Here is an 18,261-nt window from a genome sequence, read left to right as displayed (position 1 = left end):
ATTAGTGTTTAACAGATATCGACTATATCATATACTGATGAAAAAAAAAGTAAACAACAAGCAAACAATTTCATTATCCATAGATGGAGTAGAGATTGAAAATGTTTCAGAATTTTGTTTCTTAGGTGTGACTATAGATGAAAGATTGACATGGAAAGCTCATATAACTCATACAAAAAATAAAGTTTCGAAGAATATTTTTGTATTGAACAAGGTAAAACTTGTATTGAACTGTAATGTAATGAAACTACTGTATTGTTCTCTTATTTTTGCTACGGTGTGGAAGTTTGGGGCCATACATACTTCACAAGCATAAGACCACTGATTATGTTACAAAAGAAGGCAGTAAGAATTATTCATAATGCAGGATACAGAGAACATACTAACAGATTTATTAAAGCAGAAGTAAGCGATCCGGTGGTTTTGGCTAACTTCTTGTCAGCCGATGGAGTTAGCAGTCCCCGCCCTCGTCCCTACGTCACCACATTCACGCGCATCCCTTGGCTGCACACACAGAGAGGACCGCCCCTTTATGCCGTTCTCTTTCCTCATTGGATAAAGGTTGTAGGATACAAGGAAAGTTTTCTCCTCGGCTTACAGCAGAGCAGAGTGACTGACAGACCCGTGTTTCAGACCAAACACTCTATATAAGTGATTGCTGTCTGAAGATATAACTATTTAAGACTTAACACAAACATTCCGCTTACTACTGCTTTAAATCAGGAATACTGAAATTCAAAGACTTAGTAGAAACAAACACTGGCTGTAATGTATGAAGCAAAAAATAGAATATTGCCAGAAAGTATACAACAATTGTTTGTTATCAGATCAGAGGATGATGAACAAAGGAGGAAGTTTCATTTTAAACACCCGTTTGCAACTTTGAAACAGATGTGTATCTCTGTAGTTGGAGTCAAACTATGGAACTCTCAAAGTAATGAATTGAAGACCTGTACTAATGTTTTCCAAGCCAAGAAAATGTTAAAGGAAATAGCAATCAGAAATTATGATAAAAGTAGCCAATGATTCTTATAGAAAAGTCAGCTTGAAATGCTGTTTTTTGTTTTGGGGTTTTTATTATGCTTGTTTTGTTTACATTATGGTAAGACTACAATATCGCTCAGTGACTGACAGATAAGTCAACTTGAAGCTCTGTTTCTGTTTGATTGGTTGTTGTTGTTGTTGTTGTTGTTGTTATTTTTGTTTTATGGCAAGAATGTTGCTCAGTGACAGATTACTAGAATAATTAGATATTAAGTGAGGGGCAGGCAATATAAGATGTATCTTCTCCCTGCTCACTTCCAACCAATGAAAGAAATGTTGTGATCATGATGTGCCATGATATTGTCAAATTGTATAATTGCCTTGGTTGGAATAAATAAATAAAAAGAAAGAAAGAAAGAAAGATCAGGAATACTGACCACCCAGTAAGCGGTGAGCGCTCCCTGTATGTAGCCTGTCAGCACATCAGACGGGTGGTGCCTGTAGTCTGAGATGCGGGTCAGACCTGTGTAGACCGCCAGCAGAACCAGGAAGAACTGTAGCGCCGGCCTCAGTAGCCGAGCCCCACGCCACGTCAGCCGAGCCTGCAGGTAAAACTGCATCACAAAAAAAAATGTTATTCAGTGCATAAAACGATGCTCTTTACAAGTATATTTCACCATTTATTAGCAGCGTCTCCTTTTTATTCCTGATCCCCCGCTGTTTTAATTCATTTACCTGTAGTTCCATCATTTTAGAGTTATTTCATGCCTGTGTTCTGCTGCTATGAGTCAGACTTTACTGTCCTCACTCACTGCTTAATTCCACTAGCAAGTATTTAAATAATGGCTTTTATTTCACATATGCCATTGGGGCAGTATTTAAATATGAAATGTAAGAAGTAAAAGGAAAATGGTTCAGGTTTGATGAGCAAAGAAGTAATGAACGTCATGCAGTATAGCTACTGTAGAATCACAGCTCACTACACATCATGACTCATCATCATCATCATCAAAGCACCAAATGAGGGAACATGTTTTCTTCATCTTGCAGCAACGTCCAGACACTTTAAGAATCTGGCGGCTTGTGCCGGAACAATACTTTATTACATTGGTTTAAATTTCATTTTTATCTCCATCTTTGTCTCCTCTTTTCTACTCTAGATCAGTGGGATCCACCCTGTCGCACATACACTGATCAGAGCACTGATGCAGCTGCTAATGTCTCCAGTTGTAATGAAAATGAAGATGAACAATCGTGTCGTTGCTAATTGGCAAATCGATGTTTTCGATCTTTTTCCCCTCACTAGATTTGGCAGAGCACCATAGTAACATGAAGAAGTTGGATGTTAGGAACAGTTGGAGAGAGTAATCAGAGACGGGCGAGCCAAGATCCCACACACACATACTGTACACACACACATGTACACAAATATGTACTACTATACACACTCTCAAATATGCATGCACTTGCATCCACACACTCACACATATAGATGCAGGAGCTCACATACACACACATTCACACAATGGAGTAGAGCAGTGAGGCGGTGAGGCGAGGTCACACTCCTCCCACAGCAGAACAAAGCTGTCTCTGTTCGTCCCATTTCTCCATTCAATCCTCCTCTTTCTCCCTCTCCTCTTTCATTCTCTCTCTTTTTGCTGCTAACTGGACTGATGATGGCTCCCTGTTTCATTCATTCTGCCTTTGCATTTTATAGAGGGATGGTAATTGGAAATTGGAGAGACATTAGTAAACTGGGTTTTCCCGTGTAGATAGAGATACTCACTGCTAAATAGAGCATTGTGTACATGGCGAAGGAGGCATGGCCAGAGAAGAAGGACTTCCTACAAAAAAGGAGAAGTGTTCAGAATCACACAGAACAAAAGTACAACTCGTGACATATACAGTATGCACACACACATTTCTGCTGTTAGGAAATGTGCTATGTATTTTAACACCTGCAATTGGCAGACAGGTAGTACAAACATTGATGTTGTGTCATTTGGATTATTGTTCAGTTATTTGGGCTTCTGTACCCAAGTCTGAGCTTACAAAATTACAAACAGCTCAAAATAGGGCAGCTAGACTTACTCTTGATTGTTCTTATAGATCGAGTGTGGACCGCATGCATTCTTGTCTTGGATGGCTGAAGGTTATTCATAGGTTATCCAGCAGTTTTTGTTATTGTTGTTATTTATTCGAAACATTATTTATTCATCATAATAAGTATCCTACAGTTCTTTTTAATCAGATTGGTTATAATGCTGATGTTCACCATTACAGTACCAGAGCTTCAACTCAAGGTCTACTTGCATTACCACGACCAAGAACTAATTCAATGAAAAGCACTGTTGTATATAGAGGCATTTCGTTATGGAATACTCTTCATTTAAATATTACGACTATTCCCAGTAAAAAAGCAATTAAGAAACATGTAAGAGTTAATCTTTCATGTTATCATTTTGAGAACTTTCTCTTTCTTTCCCTTTTTCCTTTCTTTTTATTGTAACTGGATCTGTGTATGTTTTGTAACTGGATCTGTGTATTGTTATTTTATGTTATCATTTTGAGAACTATCTTTTTCTTTTCCTTTTTCCTTTCTTTTTATTGTAACTGGGTCTGTGTATGTTTTGTAACTGGATCTGTGTATTATTATTCTATTTTGAACTTTTGAAAAGGACCCCAGGAAGACTAGCCTGGCGTTTGTGCGTCGGCTAATGGGGATCCTCAATAAACAACAAGAAACAATAAACACACCTGGCCTCCTCCTCTAACCGGTGATCAGGTTGCCGGCAGCTCACTGTTGCGACGTAGCTTCCCGGCGTGCAGTTGAGTGACGCGTAGGTGACCCCGCACACGGACAGGAAGTGCGGCCGAAGCCTGCCCACGCTCAGCTTGGCCATGTTGGTCAGTGATTGGCCGACGCAGCAGCCGAACATGAAGCAGCCCAGCTCTTTGTACAGACAGGACACATACAGGTTCCTGACGAAGGCCTTGGAGCTGACGCCTCGGAAACGCACCCGGTAACATTCCCCGAGGGCGATCTGGAGGTGGGAAAACATAAACAGCCTATTACATTTTAGTCTCATCCTGTTAATCATGAGCCGGGACACGGTGTACAGTGAATAATAGACTGACAGCTCTCACAAGGATGATGCGTACTCACTGTGAGGCCGGTGATGACGATACCACCAGCGATGAGTAATTCATCTGGTATGGCCTCTGTGTGCAGATATGGATAGGTGATGCTGGGGTCTCCGCACATAAAGCCCCTTCTGTAAGGACTCACCGCCTTCAGCTCACATGCGAAGAAAGGGATGGAGGCTGCAAGGGAGGAGGAGGAGTAAGATGTCAATGACAAGAAAGATATGATGTGATACTACAACAATCCCCAGTGGGAATACAGAAGTTCCGGTAACACTTTACTTGAATAGGTATTCATAACAGCTGTCATAAACATCAGTGAATACTTATGACAGCTGTCGTTAAGTGTCATTCGGTAAGTTATGTCACTTTTAAAGCAACATTGCGGAGTTTCAGCTCAGTGTTTCCACCATCTGGTTGAGAAGCGCTATCGTCTGGGGGTAAAAACGAAAACTTAACGAAAACGAAACTTATCAGCGAGCGCATCCAGCGTTTATTCCCATTAATAAACGACAGTATTTCCCACATGTTTGCAAGGAGACTGTGTGGCGGGTGGTCGGGGGAGGGGAGGAAGGGGTGAGGGGGGTGGGGGGGCGACGGGGGCGGCAACGATGGCGGCGACGACGACCGGAGGGGAACCGTAAGTTTCGCTTTTACCCACCATGTCTCTCTCTCGACGCAGAGGGGAGGGGGGAGGAGGGAGGGCGGTGATTCGTACCCGTGCAGGGAAGTTACATAGTGCAGTTTCAGCCGACGCGACCCGGCTCAGGCTGCAGCGGCAGCACCATTCATCCTATTAACCATTTTTCTACCATTGCAATGAGTCTGGAAACATTATTTTAAGGCCGAAAAACTCTGCAATGTTACTTTAATGCAAAGTTGACATTGTTTGAGATGTTTTTGTTCTGACAACTTGACATAAAGACAATTTTAACTGTCATAGCAGACCTAATTGCTAAACTTTAAAAATGATGTCCAGTTCTCATAACAAGGACATCTCAAATAATGTCAACTTTGCATCAAAAGTGACATAACTTACCGAATGACACTTAACGACAGCTGTCATAAGTATTCATTGATGTTTATGACAGCTGTTATGTCATGGTTATGACAGTGTTATGTCAATCTTATGAATACCTATTCAAGTAAAGTGTCACCGAAGTTCCTTTCAGTGATGAGATACTGGAGAGGAGGTGTGGGAGGGGACAAGCAAAACTAGAGGTTTGAGATGCTGTGATGGAGAAAAACTGCAAAGCTCTTGCCCTGAGCAGTGGCCTCTTAGCTTTGAGCTAAAGAAGACAAACTTCTCAAAAGCGTGCAAAGCAGGAAATCCAAGATAGATTTAAATATGATCACAGAGGTAGAGGAGAGAAATAGACAATCAGTGCTATGGACACATTTCAGTTGGTACCAAAAGGAATAACCAGCATCAGTGCAGATGTGATGCCCATGTCTCACCACAAGAATGTCACTGATATCAAATCAAATAATCAAATCAAAATAAACTGTATTGTCCCCCGAGGGAAATTTGTCTTGGACAATCAGTGCTGTGCATCCTGCAAAACAATTTAAAAACCATACACACACACAAACACAACCAACAGACCACACTTACAGACAGTACGACTAAGTTCACAATTCATTCCGACTGCACTTCTCGTATATTGCATCTTGCCTCAGTATTGCCACAGTCTCTAGGTCTTAATTGCACCATGTTCGTATGTGTGGACTCCACCCACCATCAAAATCAATTGAAAGGTGCCGAAGGAATAAAATATTAAATAAATAAATAAAAACCTCAATTGGCAAATAATAACAAGACCCTTAAAGCAGAAGTAAGCGATCCGGTGGTTTTGGCTAACTTCCTGTCAGCCGATGGAGTTAGCAGTCCCCGCTAGAGTTGTCACGATACCAAAATGAGTAACCACGGTACTATACCAGACAAAGTATCACGGTTCCGGGTAATATCACGATACTGCAACCTTTTTTTATTATTATTATTTTTATGAATTTTTTATGTATTTGTACAAGTTATAAATACTTATTAATTACTAATAATGTTGTTTGGTGCATGATAAACATAATACTGGTGAAGTAGGAATTAGACTGAAACAAATATTTTTAAATAAGCAATAAAAAACAAATAAATGAAGTTAGAATTTATATGGTTGAAAATAAATAACCATTCAGTCTCTTGCACATTCATTTATGTTTAACATATAAATAATCAACTTAGGATAAAAACAAATCCACTGTCTTTTAAAAAAATCTATTTGACAATAATGCAATAATGCTTCTTCTCCAACATAATAAACCATAGAGGACAGAATACAATGAACAGGAACTGATTCCCTGTGAAAACTATATTTTTATGCATTTTCTAGGTGCTTTATACTTGGACATCCTTTAACTCTTTATTCATCAGCCTGTACACGGAGCATATAGCCTGATATTAGCCAATGAGAAAATAAACACAGCTAAATTAATTAAGTGCTACTGACGACGACGACGCAGCAGACTCGCCGCTCGCGCCCGGTGCTTCTGCCATGGCTGCACACACAGAGATGACCGCCCCTTTATGCCGTTCTCTCTCCTCATTGGATAAAGGTTGTAGGATACAAGGAAAGTTTTCTCCTCGGCTTACAGCAGAGCAGAGTGACTGACAGACCCGTGTTTCAGACCAAACACTCTATATAAGTGATTGCTGTCGGAAGATATAACTATTTAAAACTTATATTAACACAAACATTCTGCTTACTTCTGCTTTAATACAATATATTATGATACACAGATAAGAACCAAATACCTATACATAAATCCAATATGATCCAGGAACTGAATAAGCAAGTAAAATAAGATGAAAAACAATGGGAAAGAGGACATAGACCTCAGGTGACTGCTAGTGTTTAGTAGCTTAGTTAAGCAGAGCAATGGATAAGGCAGGAATGAGAGCTTATAGCGATAGCGAATATCTCCTGGATTCCAAATAAAAAGTACTTAGGTCTAACACAAAAATAAGAACCATATTATTCTAACCCTAACCCTAAAATAAAGCTGGCAGGAAAGATGACATTGGGGGGATTGAGGCAAGGTTAAATGAGGAGCAGTTTTACAACAAAATAAGGGTGGGAACCCAGAATTTTCTCTTGAGAACCTAACTAGTCAGACAACTATTAGGAATGTGAGGGTCACAACACTGCTCCACCGGGACCAAAAAAAGCCCAGGCAAAGGCAGAAAGCTCCCATTTCCTGACTGAATACAGACTGGATTCATTGAGGCTGGAAACAGAGGAGGCAGAGCTCAACACAGACCCAGCTCCAACTGCGCATGTGTGTGTGTGTGTGTGTGTGTGTTTGGTGTGCGTGTGTGCATTTCTGTTGATGAGGAGAGAAAGGAGAGTTGTTTGTGACTCCAGTTCAACTCTTTCCGACAAAACAAAGAGCAAATGCTGCGGCGGTCCAGAGCCAGAACCAGCCTCTCACTGTCTCTGTTTGTCTCTGAGTGTCCTTCTCTAGTCTCTCTCTATCTCTGTCCTGCATGCCTGCACACACACACACACACACACACACACACACACACACACATACACACAGACAGTGTAAAGAGAGGAGAGAGAGAAAGGCAGAGATAGAGACTTCTGCATATGTCCAATCTGTTGTTAATACGCACTACTTCTCCGCTCCAGCTTTTTCCAATTAGCAGTGTTACATAACCATCCTCCTGTCACATATAGGGAACATGGGAGGGAGGGTCAACCACACACACATGCACGCACACACACACACACACCCACACACACACACACACACACACACACACACACACACATGCACACACACAGGGATCACGCATTTATTTATTTATACTAAATACGATTCCCCCTGGCCTGACTCTACCCTGAGAACTGGAGGTTGTCATGGAAACTGTAGAATTCCCTGGGCAATGCACAAGCCAGCTGGCACGGGAGCTCGAGAGCGCGCATGAGTGGGAAAAAAACATGGCCAGTGATACATGTTGATGAAGAGAGTGAGGACTTGAAAAAAAGAAACTTTTCCTTTCTTTCCTGTGTCCTTTTCCTTTCATTATTTCTCCCTGTCTCTTCACATAATGTTGCGCAATATTATGCAGGCCCACATGTCTAATTTCCATGTCTGAAAGTAGCCACCGACTGTCTTTGGTAACTAAGTTTAAAAAAGAAAAAAAGAAGAAGATGGAAACAAAGCGGAACAGGACTCAACATGGTTGAAGTTAACCCTCACCACAGTATCTCTGAATAGGAAGGAATAACAATATCTAGCTGAACCCCCTATAGTGAAGCTCAGAATCAATGACAACCCTACTATATAAAATAATGTTCATTTCAGCTTGCTGGTTCTTTAGGATTTTTAGATTTTAGACTTAGGCTACTCACTAATACAATAGTTTTTCAGCATCAGCATGAATAGCCACTCAGCAAATCAGTGCAAGTATTTGCATTGTCATAAAAAGACAGGCCCACTCACATGGCTATCTTATGCATGAATGGACAAAATAACTGAAAAACCTCACATTAAAATGCATCCAAGTGCAAACCATAACCCAGTAACCTTCACACTGCATGAGGAGTAATTATAAACTTAAGATATTCCTCTTGACATGTGTTGTATAAATGTTGGGCTATGATATTACAGGTGTTTCGGTATAGCCTGCTGTATATGATAAATCAACACAGCACAGTAGTAGCAGTAGTGATGGATTCAGCAATAAAATCTACATAGAAACATACGGTTAAGTGTTTTGTTTATAGGCAGTACAGCGAGGATATTTACCCAGGAAGAGGCACAGCAGGTCTAAGCCGACCAGAAGTTTTCTTTTGGATAAAGCCGGTCCAGTGATCTCTATGAGTTTCTTCCCAGCGCCGTTCTCCATCCCCATCCCGGCTGCCGCTGCGGCCAGGCTGCTCTTGTTGTCCGTCAGTTTGAGCTGCAGCTCCGCGCTGGAGACCACCACGCCGGTGCTCTGCGACCCAAATGTATCCAACATGACTAGTACTGGCTCGGAGTTTCAAAAAAACCAAAACACAAAACTTATTGGCATCAGAAACTTGGGAGCGCCCTTGAACCACTCATGTGCAGAGTTGCGGGTAGACTGAGGGCAAATCCGCAAGTTGCCACAGTATTTAATGTGCTCCCAGCACTTGTTGCTCAGCTGTCAGAGTAATGTGTCTTTTTTACGCATCTTTAATGTCATCACTGAGTCTGCAGGGCTCGTCAAGACTCGTTGCAGGGTGCCCGTCACCTTGGAGCTATGCAGCACGGCGGAGCGGAAAAACTCCAGACTGGTTGCGAAACAGACACTCGGGGGATAAGGTCTCTCTCTCTCTCTCTCTCTCTCTCTCTCTCTCTCTCTCTCTCTCTCTCTCTCTCTCTCTCTCTCTCTCTCTCCCCCTTTGCCAATCAACCAGGCCTATTGGGTAAATGTGACCAAGGTGTGAACTATTTCCCCTAAATTTTATGGAGCATCAAATGCATCATCATCCGTGTCACAGGTGACGGTGGTTGACTGGCTGGGTGGGTGGGATTTCTCCATCATTATTTCACATTTTCACTTACTGTAACTTAAACTAGAAGTCCCTTCAGGGACCACTGAAATAAGCATAGGACACGCATTTTGAGAATGAGACACTTACAGTGGAAAAAATAACAAGTTCCTAATTATCTACTTTGAATCATGTTAAGTTGTTCTAAATTGATGAAAGGGGAAAAAAAGTTTGTAAAATGTGAACTGCAAAGGACAAGCCCACTTTTAATCAGCCTGATTGAGCTACCATTTTTAAGGATTTACACTGTAAAATATAAGCAAAACATTTTGATTTATAGATGATTTACTGATGACATCAATGTGTCTGTCAGGGTTACAGTAAATGGTTTAACCCAGACAGACACATAAGAGAGGTTTAACTTGGTAAGGGTGTCACATCATGAGGCTATACAGTTAGTGTTATGGTTGTGCATTTATTGGCCTATTTGTTCTCCACACAGTAAGAAGGTCCAATAAGGTCCAATTACTTTTTCACAACTTCCAACTAGTTCTAATCGGTGGCATAAAGCTGCATTTTGGGAACAGCTTGCCTGGCTCCTTGTGACCGCATTAAAATAAATCTGTCTGTACTAGATGTCCTGTGTGTAGCCACAGCTTCATATTCAGAGGTGGACAAAGTACACAGCTCCACTACACGTGTCAATGTTTTATATTAGGTACATAACAGTTTTCCGGTCAAATTTTGACTTGAGGCGAAGTTCTTACTTTTAAAAACGCTGAAGTAATAGACTACTGTATTTTATGATGTCACATTGTTGTAGCTACTCTCCCACAGTTCATCACACAGAAACTACCCAGCCCGTTCAATTGGTTACCCTACGCTCCATGTTCCCCCTGTTTGGTAAAACTGCTTTTATTTTCTTCGCTGCATATACCTGGAACAATTTACAACATACACTTAAACTCAATAGGCCTACATCTGGTACTTTGGACCAGTTTAAAACTGTGATCACCACTGTCTCGACTATGCTTTTAATGATGTTTGGTCAAATGTTTCGTGTTGCGTGATGAAACTGAATTCACAGTTTCATCTCAGTGAAACTAGTGATTAAGCAGCAGTTTTAGTTTAGTTCTTATTTTGAGGAATTGACTAGTTTTAGTTTAGTTTTTATTTGGTTTTAGTGTTAGTTTTAGTTTTTCAGGTATTAGGAGAAACGCTTTGATTTGTAGAAGAGAAGTCCCGTACTGGGCTGTGGTGTTTTCTTCCTGCAACTATTGCCAGTTCTAGCAAATCCTTAAATGCACGCTAAGCATCTTCTTCTTGCAGTATGCGTCAGCTGCTATACTGCCACCCTCTGGAAGCAGCCTGTTATCTCAACAAGTCAAACTGAACATGACACAGTAATTGAGGGAGAAAAAGACAACGAAAACAAAGCTGATTCCATCTGCAATTCAGGTTAGCTTTAGCGAGTTTTGCATTGTTTATTGTAGTTTTTATGTAATTTCCGTTGCTGTTCTTTTAAACTGTCATTTTCATTTCAGTTAACTTAATTTTTTTTTTAACTGCAAGTTTTAGCCATAGTTTTCGTTAACCTGGTCTGCCCCCAATGGCTCCTTAAGATTTAAATAAAGGACTTCATGGCTCTGAAACAACTCATTGAATGACTTTCCTAACCTGAATAAAAAGTTTGCAGTATGCACTACAAAGCAAAAAGCCATAAAACAAATTTAATCAACAAAATGACAACTTAGTACTACAAGCTGTCTGTGTGAAGTTCATCCAGAATATTTTTCTAACACAGCCATGTGTTTGCCATTGTCAGGCCACGGCTGTGTTAAAACTAAGCTGTTCAGCATGTCCTTGCACAAGGTTCCCTGACTGCACATTCTGCTGAGTAGTTGGTCACTTCACTCACTGACAGCACACTCTGAAAAATAATAAAAGAAATGAATTACTTTTTTTTTCTTGTTGATGTTGCAGTATCATTACTTCATGAATACATTTTCATTATTTCATTTTTTTTTTTAAAGATAGAGATTGAGCTCTCAAGTAGTAGTGTTTTAATGGGTTTTTTATTTATTTATAATGTTTACGTGACATTTCAAGTAGCATTTAGGCTACATTTAAATATCAGTGCCACCACTTCACTTGAGGAAAGTAAGATAACATGCACAAAAGGAAGTGGTAAATGGCTGTTCGCGTGACAGAAAGGGTGTCATCGCAATATTTAACACGCAAGAACAGGAAGAAAACAAGGCAGTGAACACGAAACATTTCACACGCTTCTGTTATTTTTATCACCTGCTGTCCTACCACTCGCCTATTCACCAAACTATAGATTAATGTGACATGGGCTGAGGAGGATCAATGTGGTGACAAGGACATAGAGTGATGGATAGCAGTAGTGGGGGTGTGGTGACCCTGTATCCTGCAGGAGACAGAGAGAATTAAGAGCTACCACCTTATTTTGGTGGCTTTATTAATTACAATAATAATCACACCATCTTCCTCTATTTACTCTTTTTCCTTTCTTTTCTTTGAATGCAAGATATGAGGATGGGTAATTCCACTGCCTGTTCATCAGTAATTGTGACTTTTGAGGTCAAAAACATTGAATGAAAGTGTGCTCAAGACAGGTCCATCCCTTTTTCACTTTTAAGTTATTATTGTTATTATTATTATTATTATTTTCCATAATTCTGATAGCAAGAGAGGAAAGTCACCCACACCACACAGTTTGTTGTACATTTGTTCGTTTTCATGCGTTGAATTCTCAGAGTTACCATAGCAATTGAATGTAATGGACGAAGAGATAACTTTGCTTATGTGCTTTCATCAACTACGTGTTTCCTAGTGCATTAGTGTGGTGAAAAAATGAGTATATGGAAAGGTATTGTAACTTGGTTTGGTTTGACTGACACAGCAGTTGCATTTGAGGTTTTAGCATAAATGAGCGTTCTGCTGCAGGGGGCAGTAAAGGGAGGTTTACTGGTGCGTCCTCTACTGGTGGGAGATGACTCACCTCTGTTTTAGAGAGAGAGAGAGAGAGAGAGAGAGAGAGAGCCTTACAGTGAAAATAGATTCAGTGACTTCCCTGTCAGAAAACCCAGGGCATTACAATACTTCTGTTTTGTTTTGTGTGTTTGTCAGTATGTAATCCAAACCACAGAAAATCCAGCCATGGGAGTATGTGTGTGTGTGTGTGTGTGTGTGTGTGTGTGTGTGTGTGTGTGTGTGTGTGTGTGTGTGTGTGTGTGTGTGCGTGCATGTGTGTGTTTGTTTGTGTGTGTGTGCACTTACCACAAAGAGTATTTTCCTAATGTTGACATTTTAGCCGGGCCTTTGAGGATTAAGTCTTGGTTTTAGTGTTGTATTATTATGGTTCTACTTGGGTTTAGGTTGATGTGAGGCTGAGGAATGGAAGACATTAGCTCAGTGGGTGTGCTGACAGAGATAGAAGTAGATGGGTTTAGCAGTTAAAGTTTTCTGGTATTTCATCATTTTCGATAAGGGAGAGGTTCCTTCATTATGACACATGTCAGCACTTTGCTTAGTAATGCTGTATGTCACTTCCTATGATGAAAGTTGGAAAAACAACAGCCTGGGAAAACTCTTGTTTTCTTTTATTAATGAGAATGATTACCTTATGTGAAAGTAATAACACAATTAGGCTATTTCATAACTACACACAGGGAGACAGAAATAGAGAGAGACAGAGAGTGAGAGGTGAAAGCATGAATGTCCACACAGTCATGTTGTTTCTTGGCAAAATAAGGCTTTATTTAACTAATATGGAATCTTTTGAGGAATTTATCTCTGTGTGTTTGTGTCTGATAAAGTGTGTACACTCTGAGCGTGTGTGGTCAGTTTCATTAGGGAACAGAGGACTTGGGTTTTTCTTGCACTGCAGCATATGACCTTCCACAAACTGTCATATTCATGATGATAAATTTCTCTTTTTTCTGTCCCATGCTGGCTTCCCCATCTCTGTCAATCACTCCCACACACAAACAGTCCCTGCCTTTTTTTTCCGAATCGTACCCTTTTCTCAGTTGTCATTCCTCATGATATTTCACTTACTGACGCTGACACACACGGCATTAGGTTAGATTATGTCACACCCAGGATGGTAAATGTGGTGGGAGAGGACAAACCTTTTACCTGACATTGTGCCTGAGGGACTGTTTTTCTCAGTGGTCTTTCCTGACATGCAACAGCAAAGGTTTGTGAACCACACATGCTCTCTAAGAAGATGAAAAACACCCGCCAGAATATTAGCTCATGAGCAGTGATGGGAATAAGAGCCTAACGGCATTACTAACAGTTACAGTCAATAAAATGTGCCGTTATTGACTCAAGACGTCCAGTGTACGTCATTTACACATTGTTTTTCAGTCCATCAACTAGTCACAAAAACCCACTCACTCAGTACAGTATGTGTGGAGGAATACTGAGTGAGTTGGTTAGTTCCAGATCAACAGCAGGTTAGGGTTATGGTTAGGGGGTCGGGGGGAAGGGTCCAAGTAATTTGACATATTTGAGCATTTCATTACGTAACACAATAGTTACTTTTATAATGTAGTAATTCAGTTACTAAACTATAATTAATTACTTGCTATTACTATCATGCCCATACTGGGGGAACTGGTTCAAAACTACAGGAGAAGAAATTAAAAAAAAACAGTTCATTCCTCCAAACTGAAGTTGTAGGCTACAAAAGACAGAAAGATGGAAATTAGCAAAACATAATATGTGATGAAATAGGCTACATAATGTGTAGTTAGATGGACAGTGTCAGGGCAGAAAATATGGTGCTGATGGAGAATCTGAGTAACCTGTTGTAAAATTGCTAAAAACAAATGTACAGTTGGAATGAAGAGTGAGTTATTTGATCAAAAACATTATTTACTATAGAAAACAAAACAAAAAATATTCTGATATATGAAGCAAAGGTTCACCATAACCTTTGCAATATAAATACCATACTGTTTCATGTTAATGCTTTCAGGGTTTGTTCCATGATGTCCTGTTTTATTTTGTCTTTGAACAAAGGGAATGGCGTGCTCGACTCTCGTGTAAAGATAAAACTGGGTGCCGGCTCAAAAATCGAAACACTGAAAAAAACTGAAATGGCAGCACTCACAAAATAATCTTGGAACATTTATTACTGTAAACGCACAGCAGTGCCTGACGGACGCGTTTCAGCCCTTGGCTTTCTTCAACGTTATTTTATCTTTGATCTGGTGACCTCATGTGTCTGTGTTGTTTGTTTCCTGCTGTTCATTTGTGCTCATGAGTTCCTGAGAGTTAATGAATCAGGTCATAGGACGACCGCAGCATCTAAGTGTCTGCGTTTAGATCCTATTGAAAACACATGCCAGTAGCTCCATCTATCACTTTCCATCTCTGCTTGACAAAATGAATATGAATGCAATTCATAATTATAATTCATTACATCAATCACTTTCCAATGAATCAGAAAAAATGCAACAACAATGACATTTTGTCTGGGACTCTTAGTGTGGGAGTGAATATTGTAATTGCTGTTTTTCATTAATACCAATAAATGATAATAATAAATATTTTTGCAGTGACTAACAGATGTTTTTCAATGCCTTTAGAGCACAATATAAATCTATCAGAGGAAGGAAATTATTCGAATTCCACATTCATCATCGTGGTCTCACAGATCTGTGACGTGACAATCAACTGCAGCTGTAATTTTCCATTTTGTACAGATGGAGCTAAAATGTACAGAATTCAGCGTTGGAAGTTTCTCAGGTACAAAAATGAATGCAGTCTAATGCAACTTAAAGGGATAGTTCACTCAAAATTGAAATTTCACTCATTATCTACTCACCCTCATGTCGACTAAGGGCTGGGAGAAGTTTCAGAGTCCTCCGTGGCTTCTCTGAGTTACGGGGGTCTCGGCGTAGCAATGCATGTCCATATAACGGTTGCAAATGGATACCAACTGTCTTCGTAACAAAAAGACACACCAAAAAACATCCAAATACCTCCATGCTGCTCGTATGTAGCCTAATGTCTGTCTTGTATTGAAGCCCCGAAATGCGAAATTGTTCTGAGAAAAATTAAATAAGCCTATATTTCAAGCTTGTTTGTAGCGGAAGCTCCTCTTCCTGGTCCGTCCAAATCTTGCGAGATTTGCGCCATTACATATGAGCAGCATGGAGGTATTGATGTTTTTTGGTGTGTCTTTTTGTTACGAAGACAGTTGGTATCCATTTGCAACCGTTATACAGTATATGCACTGCTACGCCGAGACCCCCTGTAACCCAGACTTTCAGACTCTGAAACTTCTCCCACCCCTTAGTCCACATGAGGGTGAGTAGATAATGAGTGAAATTTGAATTTTGGGTGAACTATTCTTTTAATGCAGTTTGCGGTGCTGTTTAGCACAATGACCATGTATAACTCTCTTACAACTGTCTTGACACAAACTGAACATTATAAGATTTAACTGACCTGTTGGATTAGATGGCATCAGGGGTTCCTAATAAACTGCTAACTCAGTGCAGTCCAAACATTTTTTTTGATCAAGTATAATTGTAACGCAGTATTTTGATGACATTTGCGTCATCCATAACAAGTTAGCTGCCTCAGCAGAGCAAATAACCAGTAATTCAAATATGTCTTTGACCCTCATGATCATCACTTCTTGTTTCGTGTTAGACTGTATATAACCGTTTACTTCCCTTTCAGGAACAGCCACAAAGATTCCCTTAACATTTCTCCCTTTATCAAACTGAGCAGCTCTGACCAGCTGATGGTGTTTTGATCACACAGAGCTTTTTTTGGGCATGATTACCACACATCACAGCGTAATCTTTGACAGCTTTTTATGGATCAGGAGGGAAGGCCCAAGACAATAATTACACCAGATGAACTTTTACTACTGGTGATCAATTCCCAACTCATTGTATCAAAAAAAAAAAAAATCTCAAACTCAAAAGTACATTTGGTTCATCAGCTCAATTTCATCCCTGAAACATTTCATTAAAAAGACACAAATATTTCAGTGTGTACCAAAGTGGAGATTTGACCAAACACTTTTATAATGAACGGAAGTTCATGTCAACAAACAGTCTGCACCTCAGTGCGTCTGTGGTGAAGTGTGTGTGCATAATCATGTTGATGATGGAAGCAGTGTGTGTTGGTGCCTAAAAAGTTCCCAGAGAGTTTATGAAGCTGATTCATTTCATTTTGCCCATAAGATAAGACATACGTATGTGCAAATATTACAATTCCCATTTCACTTGCCTCATACTGCTGGATTCACACAAGACTGACACATGTTTGTTTCTTGAGCAACTTAACTACAGGTTGTGAATTTTTAAAGCTTGATACCAAATGGAAGATTTTAACTGCACCCCTCACTCTTCCTCAGGGATTGTCCCCAATCAGCCACAAAACAGCGTGAGAGTAATCATGCAATAAAATAAGGAGGCTCATTCACAGTTAATCTAAAGGGTGATAAATGGGGTTGAAGCCAGGGCCTCTGTGTACTAAACAGAATGGATGTAGCACCTGTGACGTTGCAATGACACATTAACCACATCTCACTACTGCTGCTCTGAAGTCAGGATAAGGTTTGTAACATTGGAAACACAATTATTTCAGCTCAGACATAACAAATAAAAAGAAAAGCACAAAAAGAGTGTTGAAATGATAGCAGCATACAGTATGTTGAGCGTAACTTCATGCAGCTCCACAGTGCTAATTCCTTCTATGTGGTGACATATTTGAACATAGAAAGAAAGAAAAAACGTCGATCATTCTTTCTGCTGTGCTACATAAAAATGTACAGCGTAAATCACTCTTCCTTCTCCTTTTCCTCTCTCTCTTGAGAACTTTCATCTCTCTCTCTCTCCCTCATGATGGAGGGAATTTCCCGGCACCTTCTCCAGTCCTTTGGCTGGCATGGCTCTGGGCAATGGAAAAATGTAAGTTAGCTTCCCTGAGATCCCTATCACGCTCATCCAGTCTACAGAAACCAACTTATCTCTCTCACTCTCACTGTCTCTCTCTCACACACATACACACACACACACACACACACACAATGGGGGATCCCCATACACAACACATACGATTCCAATTTATTTTTGGCAGGTGGCTTTGCCAGGATTGCGCCAGGTATCACCTGGATGTGTCAACCCCTGAGCTTTATATAGACTGATGATGAAATACACTCTTGTTACCTCACCCTGTGTCTCACGCACTCATCCCTGCAGCAGTTGAATGGTGTCAAAAAAAACAACAACTTTGCAATGAGGACACAATAGGCCTGATTGGTCATGTGTGGCCAGCCTACTACTGTCTCCTTAATGCCACCTTTTCCAGCCCTGAGGGGCTCAACGTGGAGAAGGAAATGTGAGCATGTGTTTGACTGTGTCGGAATGTTGCGAGATTGGAGATTTCTCCCCCTTTCGTTTTCCACCGACGGCGCTGCCTTCAGGGCGCACTTGCGCAATAGTAGAGAGAGCTGCGGAAAGTCTGCGCGTCGAGTTTTCTCACCTTCTAAACCCTGAAGTAGGGGGGCGTGTGTGAGGAGGCGACAGGGAAACCCATGACTTCCGCATTTTCCTCT

The 18,261-nt window shown here is 40.5% G+C and overlaps 1 protein-coding gene across 1 annotated transcript in view; it reads right to left on the bottom strand.

Moving 5' to 3' along the window:
* LOC146991276 (phospholipid phosphatase 3-like) overlaps nt 1-9,613 on the bottom strand; it is a 15,063-nt gene extending 5,450 nt beyond the window's left edge. The window contains exons 1-5 of the mRNA XM_085788288.1: nt 8,938-9,613; nt 4,151-4,308; nt 3,742-4,028; nt 2,771-2,828; nt 1,422-1,598 (exon numbers count right to left, since the gene is read on the bottom strand). Of these exons, the coding sequence (XP_085644414.1) occupies nt 1,422-1,598; nt 2,771-2,828; nt 3,742-4,028; nt 4,151-4,308; nt 8,938-9,151 (894 nt within the window). The 5' untranslated portion in view covers nt 9,152-9,613. The remainder of the gene's footprint in view (nt 1-1,421; nt 1,599-2,770; nt 2,829-3,741; nt 4,029-4,150; nt 4,309-8,937) is intronic.
* Between the last annotated feature and the right edge of the window lie 8,648 nt (nt 9,614-18,261).

The sequence above is a fragment of the Trachurus japonicus genome, chromosome 1 (assembly GCF_045865225.1).
Source record: "Trachurus japonicus isolate A0001 chromosome 1, Traja_1.0".
NCBI lineage: Eukaryota > Metazoa > Chordata > Actinopteri > Carangiformes > Carangidae > Trachurus > Trachurus japonicus.
The sequence above is the reverse complement of the archived record's forward strand: the minus strand, read 5'-3'. Positions and strand labels throughout refer to the sequence as shown.